General features: G+C 36.8%; 2 protein-coding genes across 2 annotated transcripts in view; one reads left to right on the forward strand and one right to left on the reverse strand.

The window, feature by feature from the left end:
* LOC113237650 (ecdysone receptor) overlaps positions 1 to 19,029 on the reverse strand; it is a 278,190-nt gene that overhangs the window by 230,299 nt on the left and 28,862 nt on the right. The window lies entirely within an intron of this gene.
* LOC113237027 (activity-regulated cytoskeleton associated protein 2-like) lies at positions 4,679 to 5,230 on the forward strand. The gene has a single exon (XM_026473269.1). It carries the CDS (start codon positions 4,679 to 4,681, stop codon positions 5,228 to 5,230), a length of 552 nt encoding a protein of 183 aa, XP_026329054.1.

Below are 19,029 nucleotides of genomic sequence, written 5' to 3' on the forward strand. Positions count from 1 at the left end.
TTAGTATTCGTTTATTCGACTGACAGCGCGCTTGTCGATGATGCCGTATTGTGTAGTAAAACCTTGAAAAAATTACTCAATTAAATTGAAAAAACATGATTTACCTATATCATATTTTCAGTAAGCACTACATTTTGTTATCATAGTTATCATTTAAAAGTGTTATTTTATGCACTAGTATATATAGTATTAAAATTAATCGTAAATATAAATTACAAAAGCAATCAAAATAATCAAATAGCTAACTGTCTCTTTCCGACTCATAGCTTGCGTAAAAGACTGAACGAGACCCAACACGTCAATTTCAATTGTTTCAAACGCAAGCGTTTGAAATATTTAGAGCAAAAATTTCATAGAGTCGCTTTGATGCTAATGTTATTATTAAAATATTTTTTAATACATGTTAGTAATACTTTCAAATATTGTTGTTTCCATAATCCCGAAAGTATTCTTTTAGGTTTTTTTTTTAAATATTACAAAACAAACCTAAGCTAACTTAGTCTTTTCTTTGTAATAAGCATCCAAAACTCCTTAAAGTATAACGGTTTTATTATGAATCGGTTTTCAGGATTATGAAAATTTGGCTTTACGTTGAATTTGAATTTAAAAAAATCGAAACATCGGTACATTTTTTATGGCGTGGCATAATAAATGTATTTATTTCAGTTTTCCTCGAGATCCTATACTCTTCTCACTGTGGAGAAATATAATAGCTGAATCGCGACGAGAAGAACATTTTATCCCGAAAATATACAAATTTGTTTGCTCGGCTCATTTCAGACAATCGGATATGTACATAACCAGCAAAGGCTTACGAAAATTAAAAAAACAGCTTTGCCAACATTGCTAGTAAGAACTGCTTTTTGGTGCCTAGGCATTATATTATATTTTACTAAATTTATATTAAAGCTTTGGTATGTGATTACATCAATGAGTGAACTGTGCATAGAAAGGAAAGAATATAGGAATTTATCCAGTAAACATAGCTTGTACTTAAGGAGAAAGTGACAAGTATTAACAGAGAACATGTTACACCGCCAAAATGCATTAAAAATCAAAAGTTGGATGAATGACAAAATATACCCACTTAAGAAACAAAGAAGGTAATTGAAGCAGACTGACACTGCAAATTAAATAGGATTTTTTTTAAAGTTTAAGCAATTTGTAGCTTTCACATGCAAACAATGCATAATAATACAAATAGTACAACCTTGATAGCCTAACGGTTTGCACTGTGGGCACTGGATGAGAAGTTCCCGAGTTCGATACCGGTAGGATCAATTTAACAAATTAACTTTTCTAAATGGTTCTGGTCTTGGTATTCTATTGTAAGACAATCGCCTGGTCTGAAACTAGGAAACTCTCTGTATATACTCCCCATGAGTATCAGAGCAACAGAATCCCAGAGCAGAACCAATTTACAAAAGTTAATTTCAAAAATTGGTTCTACCGGGAATCGAACCCGGGACCAAGAACGATGGAATTTATTTCGGGGCACAACTCAGAACACCCAGGCCAAAACAACTTTCGAAAAGTTCACATTTAGTTTTATAGTTGATTGAGCTGATTTTTTACGGTTTTTAAAAAAAACTCGAATAACTCGATAATCGGGTGCGAGAATTCTGGAAACTCAAGAAATAAAATCAGACACCCTAGCTCGTAATGAATGGCATTGTATAAAATTCAACATTTACATATAATATTTATTTATAAATAATAAAGGCTACTCCATTATACCTGTGTTCAAGTACTTTTCACTAGAAGCTACATATGGTGCATTTTGGTAAGTTTCCAGTAGAAGCTGAATATGGTGTTTTTTGCGCCTTTCAATTGTTGCAAGCAAAATTAGACAGTACTACGATGACATTACAATTTAAATTCAACGTTTTAGCTTTTTCATATTCCTTTACATGTCACTACGTTTAAATAGGTTGACTTGGGACATTTTTTTCGTGGTTTTTGTATTAGACCCGTCGTTCATGTATTTGTAAGTCAATGACGTCAATGTACGCATTTTAGTAGACAAAATTAATTATTTATGAAGACAATTCCAGTACGCGCAGCCGTGTTAATCATTACGTAATTTCAAATTACTCAAACAATATTATACTAGTAGTTGAAAATCGTTAATACACGGAACTTACTAATTTTCCTAGGGTTGTAATATTTCAAAATCTATAAAAAACATTTTGCTGTCTTCAAAACTTAGCATCAACTCAAATTTTTTCATCAACGACTTTTTGAGCTTATGTAATTTTGAAACCTTAATAGAAAAGTGACTATAAGTTTGCAATTATTTTGATTCCTTAATATCCCAAATACAATCAAGCTACGTCTGTGAAAAGAATAAATGTGTACAAATTTTTATTTACAAAAAGCAACCCCTAGAGTTTTTTGCTACCTAATTCTTTTCAGGGGAATCTGCCTTACGAATGATATAGTAGAGTTTAACCAATGTGACGATTTCAAGTGTAATTAATTAGCTTACCTATGAAATAAACATTTTTTGAGTTTGAATTTGAGTGTCCTCTAAAGGGTGTTTAAGTTGTGTGTTGGTAGTACAGGTTTAAGTAAAAGGGAGCGCGTTAAAAAAAAATGTTTGGTATTTTGAAAAATATAGTCGGTGTGGATGAAGATTCCATCGCCGAGATGGAGACGTAACACGTATTACTAGTCACCCCGTGACCACGGCCGTCATGTTGGGAAAATAGGTAGGATCGAAATACCTGTTAAAAAGCAATGTTTTGCGATGAACAGCTTTAGTTTTACGTTCAGTTGAATATCTTTCAAGAAAAGTGGCACAAATTAAAATAGGTCCCTTTTGACACTTTTAAATGTGCTTTATTTGATTACAAATAAGACACCGAGCTTTGTATTGGTTAAAACAGTCAAGTCATAAGTATATTATAATTCGCCGAAAATGTGCGCGATACGCCTCAATTTTTTTTTGATAATTTTTTTTTATAACGCACACACTCGACATAGCCCCGCACTAGGGAAACCCTGTGTCGCGGGTGCCACGGACACACAAATAGATAATTACAAACTACACACAAACTCACGAACAAATAAATGTAGACCATACAAATATTTCTCTCGGCCCGGGAATCGAACGTGGGACCTCTGCATGGCAGTCCGGCATGGTAACCGTTCGGCCACAGAGGCAGTTAATTAATAATTATCTTCTTCCTGTACAATTTGATGTTTTTCAGATAGGCCTCTTTTGTAGAAAGCCATCGAATTATCCTGGTTATCCATAATTTTGTATTAGACATACTATGTGTTTATATTAATTAGCGTCTTCATAAAGAATCGCGAATGTCATATTCTCACAATTCCGATACTTTATGTTATTTTATGATTAATTTATAAAAAGTGCTTATGTTAAAATTTTATAGTATCAGCACTTTTTACATTTGCTTTGGAACACAAAATATTTAAACGACGTAGCTAGTTTTAGATGGTGTCTCAAACTTTGAAGACTTATGGTTGCCACAAATACGCATTAAGATAAGCAAACTTGTGAGGTTTCAAATTTATTTGCTGTAACACTTGTACACTTGCAAATTTGGCAAGTGACCCTAACTTACCGAGAATTCTGCAACGCTGTAATTCAATAATAATAATAACGTACACTCATAGCCGCGCACTCGGGAAACCCTTGAAAAGGTTATAAACCGCCAATAGGGAGCAATAATAATAGATTACTCGGTCCACATGAATTTATTGCATAAGTAAAGATGAAGAAAGGAAGAAGGGCTGTAACAATAAAAATAGTATAATAAACAGGTACAAAAAAAACACTCCCTACTTAAATACTACGAAACATGTGTGAGACAGTAAAGAACTTATCCCGAACGGACCGTATTTTTTAGAAATATTAGTTAGGTTACTTAATTTTAAAGATATTAATTAGAACACGACTAAAATCGGAAACTGGTAAACGGATCAAAATTTGTGGTGAAGACGAGCAGGAGTGCTCGCTTCAAACATTAAGTGGAGAGTGATGATGGAACAAAACTAACAATACATACAACAACAATTTATACGCAAAACAACACAGGCGAATTGAGAACCTAAAAACATGAATAAAGTAGGTTCAATTAGTATTTTTTAATTTAATAATTTAAAACTTACTTACTTTTTACTAACAGAATAGCTAACTAACTAATAGACTTCCAGCCATGGTCATCAATAAATTAAAAGAAAATAATTTCTGTAACAAAATCACATAACAGGTAACAACTCATATTAGTGCCGTCACGCACCGCTAGATGGCATTGGCGTCGAAATAGCAAATTCTGCATCGCGGTGTTAAGATTTTCCCTCGCGGAATGACTACTGGCGGCGATGCGAACCTACTGCACTATGCTACGCTTCTAGCGCTGTTTCCTTATTGTTGCACCCTGAGCCGCTTCCTAATTGGAACGTGCGTACGGGTGGGTCCTCGACTACGTGCCGATTAGGGGGAGCCCTTTCCCACTGTACCACCGACGTTGTATATGTTGTGAAATAAAACCACCATATTGGAAAAACCTGGTTTCCCTCGGTCACCCCAATAAGAACTACTACACTGGCGCCCAACGTGAAGCACGACAAGCCGCGATTTACAACAACAGCAGGCAGAGTCACTTCACACTATATACAAACTACGCGTGTACCGAGGAAACCTACCAATATGGCAGTCAACATGACGGATGAACAATTTCAACAGCTGCTTTCAAGACTGGCGCCAGGGAAAAAGGGTTCTTTTGCTGCCTGTACGTCGAGTTTTGATGGTACAAAGGATGCTGAGGTGGTGGAAGCGTTCCTGTCAGCAATAACTGTTTACAAAACCATTGAGAACATCTCCGACACTGATAGCCTAATTGGAATTCTGCTATTACTCAAGGGAGAAGCTGCAATATGGTGGCAAGGAGTTAAAAATGATGTCAAGCAATGGGAGGAGTTCAAGAACTGTCTTCGCCATGTGTTCGTCCCGAAGAAGCGTGCGTACTTAATATACCAGGAGATAGTGGGAGACAAGCAGAACTCAGATATGTCAACTGAAAGCCTCGTGGCACACAAAAGAATGCTGTTTACTCAACTCCCCACCGAGCATAGCGAGATACAACAATTGGACATGGTGTTTGGACAATTGAACATTAAGATCAAAGAGAGAATACCTCGAAACTCTATCGCGAATTTTGAAGCTGTTAGAAGCAGTCCGTGGGGTAGAACAGCTTTATGAGGATATTGGAAAAAGTGACCATCTTAAGGATAAACTGACTCCCAACACTTATAACCATGAAAATGTTGCTGCTTCAATGGCGGCAAGTCAGCGCAAGAAGAAATGCTCCTTTTGTCATTTGAAAGGTCATACCGCTGCCGAATGCAGAGAGCTGAAGCGAAGACAGAGCGAACTTCCAGTACCGGAGACACCACACCAAAACATAAAGACAACTCAAGCTCCATCACCAAGTCAGCCCAAATTTAGCTGTTATGGTTGCGGTGCCCCGGGTGTCGTGAGAAGCAACTGCAATACGTGCACTAGTATTAAACGGAGCCCGTCTCAAGCAGCCGACATTAGTTTTTGCGCTGTTAATATTAATCGCACTGACTCAAGACCTAGGCCGGTCGTCTTCGTCGAAATAGTTGGAATCAAAGGTACATACAGCTCACATTGATACTTGTGCCAAGACTAGTGTCGCATCCTACAACCTGTACCATCAGCTATTAGCCAAGGGTGTTGCATTTCACAAGGAGATCGTCAATCTTACGTTGGCAGACGGAATCAGCAAAACACGAGAAGTCCTGCAAACTAGAGTACCGGTTACCTTAGAACACCGGGTGATTGAAACAACGTTCATCGTACTTCCAGAATCTAAGGATAACCTATCCAGTCGTAGGGTACAAAACCTCACCCCGATCTCGCTGTTTGACCGCCTAATCCCTTGGGTGAACACGGTCAAATACTTAGGAGTTACGCTCGATAGGAAGCTGTCATTCAAAGCACACGTGATACCGTCCGCGATCGCGCCCACTTTGTTATGAGCCGGCTTCTTCCCCTTCTCAACAAGCATAGCAAACTCTCCCTTCGCAATAAGGTGAGACTGTACACGACCTGCATCCGCCCAATCATGACGTACGCCAGCGTCGCATTCGCTGAGGCAAATCCCGTGCTAATACACCGCCTGCAGGCTCTCCAAAATAGATTCATGCGCAACGCGACGGGTGCCCCGTGGTAACCTGCGCAACGCTAACCTCCATATAGATTTACGGCTCCCCACAATAGCCCAATTCATGAAACAGGCATCGAGGAAATACTTCGACTCTGCTCCTCACCACCCCCACCCCCTCGTGGTGGCTGCATCCTCTTACGACCCCCTCAGGGAACAACCCCACCGCGTACGTAGGCCCCGTCGGCCAAGGGAAGTCCTCAACGACCCTGACGACCCTATCACTCTCGCCACTTTGAAGGCCGCTAGATCGCTAGTCAGTCCCGTCCCGCACGCACCAACCGTCCTCGTCGGCGAGGTCGTAGAGCCCCTCATTTTAGCACGTACACTGGTAGATTCTCTCCAACAGCACGCCCTTCTGGCGGAAGTCTCCAGTAGCGCCCTGAGCCGAGGTCCGTGCCCACTTGGGCGCCCTCAGGCCCGCTACTTAGCTTTAAGTTTATTTTAGGGGTTATGAGCCTTCAGCTCGCCCTTTTTCTCCGGTGGCGCAGTAAAGGCCATCAGCGGCCAACTGCAAAATATCATTCATAATAAAAAAATAAAAAAAACATGAATGTAATGCAACTTACTACGCATCTAGCTCTGCTTCCTTGTTTGGAACTCCGCTAATCCGCTTTAGATCGTTACTGTTGAACCTACTGCATTGTGCTACGCTTCTAGCGCTGCTTCCTTATTGGAACTGCGCTTTAAAACGTAACACGTAGTTGTTGCACCCTGAGCCGCTTCCTAATTGGAACGTGCGTACGGGGCCTCGACTGCGTGCCGATTAGGGGGAGCCCTTTCCCACTGTACCACTGACGTTGTATATGTTGTGAAATATATTGGAAAAACCTGGTTTCCCTCTGTCAGCCGAATAAGAACTACTACATTTCTTAATTGGCATTGAAACTGTGTTTTCGGACCTAAATCGCGTAGGTATATCAGTTTTTTCAAACAGACTAATAATGTTTTGGGTTCTTTACAGGTCCCAATCAACCAAGATCATGGGACTTATAAACGGCGCGACAAGTTGGTTTGTTTGAAAAAAAAAATTACATTCGAAATAGTTTCATTTCCTATGAAATGTAGCAATCGCAAAAACCATAACCACGTAACAACACGATCGTATCTTACGTTTCAGTAATAAATTGCACGCAAAATTTTTAAATACATAAATAAGGCAACACGCGGAATGCTAATTTAAATTATATAAATAACGCGTCGAAAATCACACAATGAAAATAATCGTCAATTTATATGTTCATAAACTGGAAATTTAAATTTCGAACGTTGCTGACGCGAATAAATTCTAGAAAGATATACAATACATGGTGACAAAATTGTAAAACCTTTCGTAGCTATAATTTTTGCCCAATATTTATTATTATGGTAAAAGTCTCTTTGGGTACTTTTCGTATTGTGGGTTTGCCCTATTGTAGCCCTATTGTATTTATTGCATTTACTGCATGCGAATTTAACAATGACGAAAGCACTACTGCACATAAACATAAACCACTACAAACCTATAAGCCAATAATAAAGACTGATCAACGAAAGCTTGTACAATGCATTTTTTCAAAATCAGTGCATAAATGGCTAAGAAGTCGTGGTAGCCTAATTATTTGACCTATCGTCTCTCAAGCAGAGGTCTTGGGCTCGAATCCGGATTCACACCTTTGATTTTTTCGAAATTAATGTGCGAAGTTTAATTTGAAATTTATCGTGTTTTTCGGCGAAGCAAAAAACATCATGGTGAAACCTGCACGTCGGGGAAGGTTTATAACCCCCGGAAAGTGTGTTTTCTTCAACCCGCATTGACCCAGCAGCGTGGCAGACTATGGCCTGAACTTTCGCCTGAGAGGAGACCCGTGCCCAGCAGTGGAACATATAAATGGATTGTTGTTGTTGTCGTTGTTATTGTGTGTGGCAACACTATATTTTTGTCGAAAGTAATTTGACAATTCGTAATTATAACCTCTTTAAATTGTAAATATTGCATTTAAAACGGGTGGAGGTATTTTCGTCAATACATTTCTTTTTGTAACACCCAGCATTTACGTACTCGTGTGTTCGGGCTATAAACATGTCTTCTAAATTATCCGCCTATTTAATATGAACCCTCGATTTGGTGTCAATTTTAAGGTAAATTAGTGAGTTCGTTACGAAGTTCTTAATTCAAATTTTGTCAATTACAAACATTACAAAGCAGGTTTAATAAACGAAAAATTAGTAATCAGTTTTTTTACTTCCTTTTATAAGTACAAATGAGCAATGGCCTTAGCGAACACTACTTATTACAAGAAAGTCTATTACCTTTCATCTATAAGATTAAAGATTACACTTTCATTATTTCAATAATAGTCACAACTTTTATTAACGTAACGTTTTGTTTAATTATTAATATAATTTAAATAATAATATGTAAGACGAGAGTCCGCCTTTTGTACCATGATATCTTGTGGTCAATAAAGCTTAACGAATAAATAAACTTTTTATACTTGTTGACCCATCAACCAGACAAAGACAATTAACCAACAAAGGAAAAAAATAATATGTGTAATCTAAGCACTTGTTTCATATTAATTGGAGGTGTGTTGTCCCCACCCTTCGCTGCGCGTGACCTGGTCACGGGAACTAGGTCACCCCTTGCACCCCTCCCATTCCCTTAGGCTCCTTCATGCCCTGATTCTACCTTCATCGAGACTCGACAGCGAACAATCGTGATGAAAGATGCTTACAAACGCTTTATTGAGGATAACTCGTAATATAAGCAATCTCGAGCTTAGTCTCGGCGCTTTTTTACTTCAAAGTAGACAAATTGTTGAAAACTTTCAATACAAATTGTTGATCATCACTAAATTTAGCAATATTTTCTATAATTGACAGTATTGAATTAGAAGCACTAGAGCCTCTTGTAAAAGAGTTTGTCCAGAAAAGTACTGCCACCTTAGCTAATTCTGCCGCCATACTGTGTTTCGGTTTTGAAGCGCAAGGTCGCTGGTGAAATTACAGGAACATGGGACATGTCAACTTATGTCTCAGGGTGACGGACGCAGTGGCAGTGCCCCTCAGATTGTTGTGATTTAAAGCTCTGAGGGGACTGTAACTGCTATTGTTCATTCCATCACATTCTAATAACTCAGAACTCGATAGAACGATTAAATATAGAACAGTAGAGCTAGCACGACAGGGCGCGACTAGCGCGAGAGCGACATAAAGCGCGACATCTCTATGTGAGAATAGCAGTATTTAGAATAGCCCTACAGGACAATAGAAACATCATTGGCTATAAACTAAATACGATTATCACAAGTTGCAGATTTTTTATTACGTTGCGACTTTGTCTTCTTTCTCCTTTTGAGTTGACTGGATTTTGTTTAGACCTGTATACCTGGCTATTAACAATTACTAATAACAATTGTCGTAATTGGTAGTATGAAGAAAAGAAGAAATAAATTTGTCACAGATGGCGCTACGGCAAAAAGTACGTTAAAAACCAAAAACAAAGATCTGCAAGAATCACATAGAAAAATTCGTAAGGTCTGCTGGTCCGTTTCGTGGCCTAATTGGCAGAGAGTCTGGCACGGATTGTCTGATGGTGATGGTTTGAATCCAGCCGGATCGAATGACTTTTTATAAGTGTTTCGATCTTTGTTATTAATAATTATAATAAACTAGTAGAGTTATTTGACAAAAAAAATAGAAAAATTGAATATCATAGTATTAAAACATCGTAACATTCAATAACACGTAAAAAATAAATATTGCAATTAACCAAGGGAAATTTGAACTATAGGCCTATAAGTTGTTATACACATTATGGACTACATATTCGAAAGGCTTCAGATATTTATTACAGTTAACAAATTTTTATTGTAAAGATTGGAAAAGTTATTTCCTACTACGAAGATTGATTTCATATTATGGAAATCGTCCACATTTTTTGTTAATTGACATTTTTTTAACAAATGTAGATAACTTTTAAGCAAGACAAATCTTACAGAATAAATAATAGTACAGGTCTCAATTAGATTGGCCTATTTAAGTAAGGCATCATCTGAAGTTTCTACGATATATCACGGAACACCGTGACGTTCTGGAAAGTTCTCGACACGCAACTGTACATTAAGTAGTTTAGGATTACCCTCAGCGTGTCCCGTAGGAAAATGCGTGACCATGGCCTAATACGTTTGCCTTGCAGTGTATCCACATTGCATTAATTTAGGATATTCCACTTAAAACCTATCTTCCAATATTGTTCTCGATCTGTTAAACATATTTACCTAGATAGCTAAATAAATTTTAGGCACATAGATTAAAGTTTTCAACGGAACAAAATTTTATATCCTTCAGAGTTCCGAAATGTGTACTGTCAATATTAAAGTTTCCATATCTTTCCAGGACGTTCCAGAGCTATGCAGTTAGGCATTGTTTGTATTCTACAGGCGAACTGCACCATTTAATACATTGAACAATGACGTAACAACATCTATTTGCGATAATTACGGACGTAAATAGTTATTTTTTATTTATAACACGCAAAAAATTAACCAGAATCTTACCTGATGGCAAATGACGACAACACCTAAAATTAATGGCCGAGTTATAAACATTTTCTAGTTTAAAGAATAACAATTCAGGCAGCAGTAGAAAGCTGAAGGAGTAATCATCACAGACATACGTATCGTTCGAATTTTCCAGAACAGTGTTGAATTGTTTAGAGGACGTTGAACATACATTATATTTATTGGCGACTCATTGGTAGCAACCTAACTGTAGCGTACAGTGTGTACTTGACCGTGGTTTAAGTATGTGCTCTATAATTTATATCGTTCCAAGAATCCACACCATTTAAGCACTTTTATTAGAAAAAGCTTTTATTGTACGTATGTATGGTATTCTCAACGAGACTTAAGTCAACCCTTAGCGCTCGACATACAGCTAGTTGGTTGGTAGTAGAGAGCGCGAAGTATAAGAATGAGACAGGTAGCTCAGCTGACATAATTTTAACTTTTGACAATATTTTGCCACTAAAATAATAGAAGTTTCGTTTTGTTACACTGGTCATGTCATTCAAAGCAGACTTGATAGCTCTTGAATTACGTGTATATAAACAATTCTTTATCAAATTTTTGTTAATACAGTCTTTTTAGTACAGTTTTTTTAATAGCTAATTTGTGACACTTTGGTTGTTCATAGAAATTGACAATGACTACCTATTTATTCTATTGATAATGGCGGGTGCGGATTAGGAGTGGTTTTTAACAAAAACTGATGTCATTGGATTGACTCGGAATTAGTAGAGGCGAAGCTGCAGAGCCTTGAACACCGCAGTAGAGTTGTCTGCTTATCTGTATTCTACAGGATATATCACGGAGAGTGTGCGATGGAATTGCATATTGATTCCGCCTTACCCTTTCCACCATCGGGACTAAACGTGGGCTGGGGTTCCAGCCGTGTGTTGTGGATATTTCCAGGATTCGCACGAACCGTTTCGCTTCCATATTTATATGGCGAGCGGTTAAGGGGTGGAATTTCCAGCCAGAGGACTTGTTCCCCAAACGCTGTAACTTGGACCATTTCAAGGCGAGAGTGAATAGGCATTATTTAGGTGTGCAAGCTACATCGTCGACCTCATCATCATTTTACATTAGGTGAGATGGAGGTGAAATGCGCTAATACTTTTTATTTAAAGAAAACCATGTAATTTTAACGAAAAGGTCTTAATCTTTTAAGTTAAATTAAGAATTTTCATATTCCTTAATACAAATCCATAAGCCAGGTTGTGAGAAAAGAATTGATTTCTTGTAATTATATACAACTACAAGTTGTATATAATTACAAGTAAAATATATACGTGGAGAGTAAAGGTAAAATTAAGAAAAATACATACGTGTTCGTTCCAAACAATAAGGACACTAATTGTGTAAACCGTTAGGTATGTAATTCATATAAAGCGTAAAATTTAAGTACGTTAGGAAACTATCTAATTGTAAACTTTAAGTCTTCGTAGAAATACATTGCGATGTGGTTCTAACCATTACGCAGATTCATTTTATTGATCGCCACGGTAATTGTTAGGACCGTTAAGAGCTGTGATTGTGACCAACGAAGCGTAAAGAAGCCGCCCGACCATCGGGTTAACTTTTGTGCGTATTTAAAAGACCTTCTTAATTGCTACATTATTTTGTTGACAAGCCTCGCCTTAATGACCTAACCGTTCAATTCATGATTGGCTATCAAAGCTTTTCTTACAATTACCTGACGTTCGGTGATGTTTTCTGAAGCTGAAAAAATTACGATTTGAAAAAGCGGCTACGTGGTGAAATATAGGAATTAGGGACCTATTTTAATAAAATTAGTATTATCTACAGCTGTTAGAATGATTGTAACCAACAAAGTGTTTGTCTAAAGTTGAGAAAACAATCGAGAGTTAAGAATCAAGCGGCTCGTGTTATGTGAGCTGTGATAACTAGGCACCCTGCAATCCGTTGCAACGAAAATAGCCTCGTGCGTCTCCGCCACTGTTCGGACTAAATCGCTTGTCTTTTTCAATCCGCTTCAATACAAACAAAAAGGTCAGATGCCGACGACCTAGTTTCTGAGCCGCGAATACAAAGGTCACCCAGACATCGGCCCGGGAAGCGCATGATAACGCTGGCAAGGTTGAATGTGCACGCAAATGCTTGCTCCCATATTATGCAATCATATCATTCGATTGAACTGGCTTTTAGCACGCGATCCGGTACGTTTTGAACTTGAAATTATATTATATATTATTATATTATATTATATTTCGGAATTTGGGCTTGATAGTACCGGAATTGGTACCAGTAGAAATAGGTAATACCTTTAATCTTTAAGTCTATTACTATCGCCTCAATCTGCTTCGACTGTGTATAGGTACAGTAGGAGTATAGGTTAAAATTTAATTTTTTTAAAGGTATTTACACCGGCGAATAGTCTTATGGTTCATCGTCGTGTTACTGCCGTCTAGATATTTACGATACTAAGGACGTCCTTAACGTCGCAAACGCGTTGCCAACCGTAGGACATGGTCTTCAATTCTCCCGTTCCTGTGATGGCGTTACATGTATCTACCCTTCATTTCGGAACACAGAAGTGTTGTTGTTGAATACCTGCTCAGAACAACGAATAGGGGCAAAGAGGTGACTACTTACTGGGCCAAAGAACTTTAACACCAACTTGTTTTTAATCGGTTTTTACCTTTTACTCGATAAGAAGAAGACGAAATAGTGTTGTTTTGTGGTAGCACGTGGTAGGGTAGTGGAACCTGCTCAGGCGGGTAACTAGAGTGCTCTGTACAAGTCGTGCTCCTGATGGTAACCTACACGCCTGTCCATAACAGTTGCAGTGCCACTCTGAGCTTTAAATCACAAAGATCTGAGGGACACTGCCACTGCGCCTGTCACCCTGAGACATAAGTTGACAAGTCCCATGTGCCTGTAATTTCACCAGCAACCTTATCCTTCTAAACCGAAACGCAACAATGCTTACATTGCTGCTTGGCGGTAGAAATATGTAAGGTGACAGTATTTCCCTGGAGGAACTCGTTCGTAAGGAGCTTCACTGCTACTAACTGTCTATCATTTCTTGTTGTCTATACAGCCATCTAAGTGAAATTGTATTGCACTGCCAATAAACAGAGGAGTTAGAAAAGTAAAGGAAACAAATGTAATAAAACGAGAACCTTCCATCTGTTGATAAGCAATTTTACGAGAATGCTCATTTGATCACTGACACTCGCCAGAATAACGACTGCACTGATTGTCTTTTACGAGTGCCCTCAATAGCCTGATTTACATTGATATTATGTCATTTTAGAATCGAACCACATCTGTTTGCAACAATTTGAAAGTTCGAGTGCTTTTCTATCCTTCCAGAATAATGAATTCTTTCTTAGGAAATTTCTCTAAGTCTGACATTTTTAAAAGCTGCTTAATTTTACTTATGAGGCTCTTGACACGTACTCGCACAATTTATAATTTGCCACAATTTAGGCACCTCACTGCGGGCACCTAATTACATCCATTTCATTTAGCTATTGTGTATACATATACACAAAAATTATTGTGTATATTTAAACACAATAATTTTTCCCTATAAATATTAAGTGTTCGTAAAAGAGAAAGTTACATAATTAGAAAAACTCGAATCGATCTAGGAACTAACTAACGTGCGCAAAGTTAAATTGTTTGTACGAATCTGACCTCGACAAGATAATAACGCATTAATGACCAATTGGAAGGTCGTGCAAACCTTGACGCTTTTATCTGCTGGTTCAAACTATGTATTTTGAATGCGAAAACAAAATATCATTTTACACTCTTAATGCTGATCTGTAAAGAGTGTTGATTTGTATATGAATTCTTTTATATACAAGGAAAACTCTTAAAGAAAATGGATATAATAATTTAAAAGGATGGCACATCAATACACAGAATACAAGTGGTTTTTACAATTACTAAAAACTAAATTCATTTTACTAGCTTTAAAAATGAATAGAAATTGAAGGCTAAATGCGAAAACAAAATCAATTTTTTTGTTTTATTTTATTTAAAAAAAATAAGTGCGCATTTGACCGCCACCCGACAAGGGAGTATGCACATCTAAATAATGCCTATTCGCTCACGCCTAGAAAGTTATACTTTGAAAAAAAATTAATAATTTTTTTATGTAAGCTAAATTTTTGCAAGCTTTAAAGAATCAGGATTAGAAGGAAACGGGGATAGATTTTAGTGGCGTAACAGCCAAATAACACCTTAAAAGTTATCTACCACTGCTATTAACCATATACAATATCTCTGATGTTTATTGCAGTATCTTTAGTGTTTATTAAGATATCACAAAACGTAGTTGAAAAAAAATTAGTCTAATACCTCATTTCTTAAAAGAGATTGACTGTACGTGTTAATTACCTACGTATATAAAAGTGCCGCTTCCAATACCAGCTATCAATTATTTTGTTTCTTTACTCAATTATAATAACATAATTATAAATTTATTACTCAAATGATTACTTCATTAAGCTCAAATTATCGGATACTGAATAAAATTTCCTGTATAGATGCAGATAGTCATTCGAGCTGCCTATGCCTATATTATAATAACTGAGTTCAACAATTTAGGTAGTGTGGTTCTCACACGGCGTTGCCTGTCGACAAACGACATTAGTGTCGCAATGATTCTAGTAAAGTCGCTTTATAGAGCCAGTGCCATATTAAAGGCGGGAGTGTCGTTGATGTATCATTCTTCGGAAAAGAAAGGGCGTAAAAGCCAATTTTATAAAAAAAATATCTATAGATGTGCTTGGGTTAAATGTTCAAGTTCTTACGATCTGTTTTTTATATAAAAAATGAAAATTTTCAAAAAAAAATTAAAAAAGATAATAGTGTTGGGTTAGTCCGGGCGGAGGCTATCATGACGATTTACTGAGGTTAAAAAAATAAAAAATGAGATTTTAGAAAGTGACGTTGATAGTTTAGTATGTAATCCTGCGTATGATTTTAATAAGAATGAAGCAAACGAGGGTAGTTGTTCGCCGCCGCCGCCTGCGACTGCACCCGTACTGAGTTACCGGGTTATCAGGTCACCGCCGAGTCACCGCCACGGAATCTCATGATTATGGGCCACGGACTGTTTTAAAACATGTTGAGCAAAATTCGACTTATATGTGGGTTATCCGTTACTTTAGTTAATATGTCTACGTCTCATGGTAATTTTGAAAAATAAAAAGAATATGAACCATAAACGTTTACATTAAGTTTTTCGCAGTCTCGTAAACTTTCTAGTTTCACATTTACGCCTTTTCTTCTTTGAAAATCTATCTATTCTATCATTGAAAATAGTAGTTAGGTATATTATACTTTATTAAAAAGGCGTAACCATTTTAACTGAAATATAATAAATTTATAGGCAAATAAAATTGTAAATTGAATTAGTAAGCATTCTTTTAATTTTAGTTATTTTGTTTGATATTACTTATCAAACAAATCAATAAAATATTTTTTTTATAATACCTAGTGACGGGACAATCAAAACGTGCGCCTGGTGCTACGAGACACGCCTATTCATAACAGTTGCATGCAGTACTACTCAGAGCTTTAAAACGCAAAGATTTTAGGGGCACTGCCACTGCACCCGTCAGTCACCCTGAGACATAAGTTGACAAGTCCCATGTGTCTGTAATTTCACCAGCACCCTTACCCTTCCAAACTGGAGCACAATAGCGCTGTGGCAGTACTTTCATTGACGAACTTTTTCACAAGGAGCTCTAATACTACTAAATGTCTCATGTCTCTCAGTTTATTTTTGTTCTTGGATAAATAAAATATGTATCTACTTTATTTCCACTGGTTGAACATTCTGTGGCAGTTACTGATGTTGAATAACCCAATGTGGCTGCTTTAAGCTTTTCATTGAGTTAATTGAATCATCGTTAAAGCCGTTGGCTACTGTCCAATACAGCAAAGCGAACACAAAAAAGGTACTTCAATTTTAAATAACGTAATTATATTTGTAACTATTTACTGGTTTTTTTATCCCATTGTTGAATAATTCGTATACTAATAAATGATAATTTTAATTGACAGTCGAGCACATAAAACTGCGTTACTTATTCTTATGTTGATCATGCTCGAATTATTGAAATTTGATCAACCTATTTACACTCTTATTACATGACAAAAAGATTTTTCTGACCGGCTTAATGCAAATCCCTATCAGTAAGTGTGGTGACTCTCTTAAAAGACTGCTGCTGGCTCAGTATCCCCAAGCTCACAGCAGCTTTGTCTTCGTAGCTACGACCACTAACATTAAATTTCAAGTTAAATGTCATAACATAACATTGTTCGACACCTAAAAATCCACTGCAGTGCTTTGACCCTGTGCTATCTATATTCATGAGCAACAAAATCTCATTTAAATTATTGTTAGGGCGGCTTCTTCTGGGCCTGTGCAGCTCTATTTCTAAGGGACTAGCAATCTATTGTGATCTCTCAGAGTTATCAACGGAAATCGCTATCATAACAATTTTACTCCACTAATCTTTGTTTTCCGCTGTGCCGATCTTAAAATACCGGTAAGGTATTTAGAAGCTAACTCGTAATAAAATTTCTGGCGCAAAACGTCACAATGTTGTATATATATTTACTTTACGGTTGTGGTTTGTGAATTACAGACTTATTCTGTTCCCTTAACCGTAAATATTATTTTTGTTTATATTTATTCTCATAAGTTATTTACAAACTTGACTCTCATTCCTAAGAAGGTTTATTTGAGTGTTGCAAATGTTCACAATAATTCGATCTGAAACTATTTTTCACCATTCACCCATTTCACCATGGTCACCGTGACCATGGGACCTGTAAAGGGCCCGAAACGTCGGTTTGTTTGAAAAAACAAACATACGCGATTTAAATCCGGAAAAATGGTTTCATTTCCTATGTGTAACAAACGCGAAAACCTAAGAACTCAATAATTTGATCTACTTACTATATTCTTTATGAAATTAATGCATAATGTTATATAGATAATTTTTGATTATAGTAAAGTTACAATACATGTTGTGTAGCATTCCAATAACGTATTGTGTGCCAACAACGTACATACATATATATGGTAAATATCTCATTAGATTGTATTGATACTTAGACCCTTTAAGTTCACAAAAATGTACGGTTGAAAACGATAAAAACATATTAATACAAAATCAGAAACAAGTAAAGTGTTAATGAACTGACTTGCAGAATTACTTCAAAAGAATAAAAGTCTTATATGTTTTTGCAAATTTTTCATCGAAATAATAAGTATGTATTATTTAGTAAAATTAAGTTTATAAAGGCTGTAAAGGCATAGCGAGAAATGCCTAAAACGTTAGGTATACAGAATGGCCCATTGACAATGATTCAAAGTTTTTTTAGTGGACACCATAACTACCCATTTCAAAGAAACATTATTTCAGCAAAAATCTTTCAACATGTTATAAGTTTCTTGTTACTTTCTTAGCGGGGACGAAATCAATTCTTGGTATCGGTGTAGATCTAGATAGTTTTTTGGTATGGGAACTAGCATTCAACTCAAATATTTTACAAGCCCGTAAAATATACATAATACCATTAAAAAAGAAGATATCCATAATATTAACCTTAGAGCTAAGTCCAAACTCATGGTACCACGATTTCGTTTAACCAAGGTAAACGACTCTTTTATAGGGAACTGTATACGTTTTTACAATAAGATTCCGGAGCATATATTAAGATTATCATTTCCTAAGTTTAAAAACTACATTAAAAATATTTTTATTGAAAAGTCATATTACAAAATTGAAGACTACGTGTTAGATAAAGATGTATGGAAAGACGACACGGCTCCAGAATTCAAAGTGTATTCCATAGCATTTAAGTTTGTTTTAAAAGAGCAATCCCAAGAGTTTCTTGCTCGTTTTTCTAGGGGAGATCAGCGTAGAGAACGAGCAGTAGCTTAAATGTGACGTTTTCAAGTGTAAATTTATTATACCTATGGAATAAATGATCTTTGACTTTGACTTTAACTAAGATCCATTGTATTAGTGCAGTGCAATTTTACAGATCCTTTAATTTAGTGCGGCTTCTCTGAACGATAAATCGCAACACAGTAGTAGTTGCTCGATGGCTTGGCTTCGCTCAGAGGCGAGGGTGTTCACTACTCTCGGCAGAGGTCCACCACCGCAAATCAATAGCTCATTTGGGTCGGGGATTACACAACAAAACAAAATTTTGAATGCATTATATTTATTGTCACTTACTTTCAGAGAACACCGTGACAATGTGCA

The sequence above is a fragment of the Hyposmocoma kahamanoa genome, unplaced genomic scaffold (assembly GCF_003589595.1).
Source record: "Hyposmocoma kahamanoa isolate Upper Pololo Valley unplaced genomic scaffold, ASM358959v1 93, whole genome shotgun sequence".
In the NCBI taxonomy this organism is placed as follows: Eukaryota; Metazoa; Arthropoda; class Insecta; order Lepidoptera; family Cosmopterigidae; genus Hyposmocoma; species Hyposmocoma kahamanoa.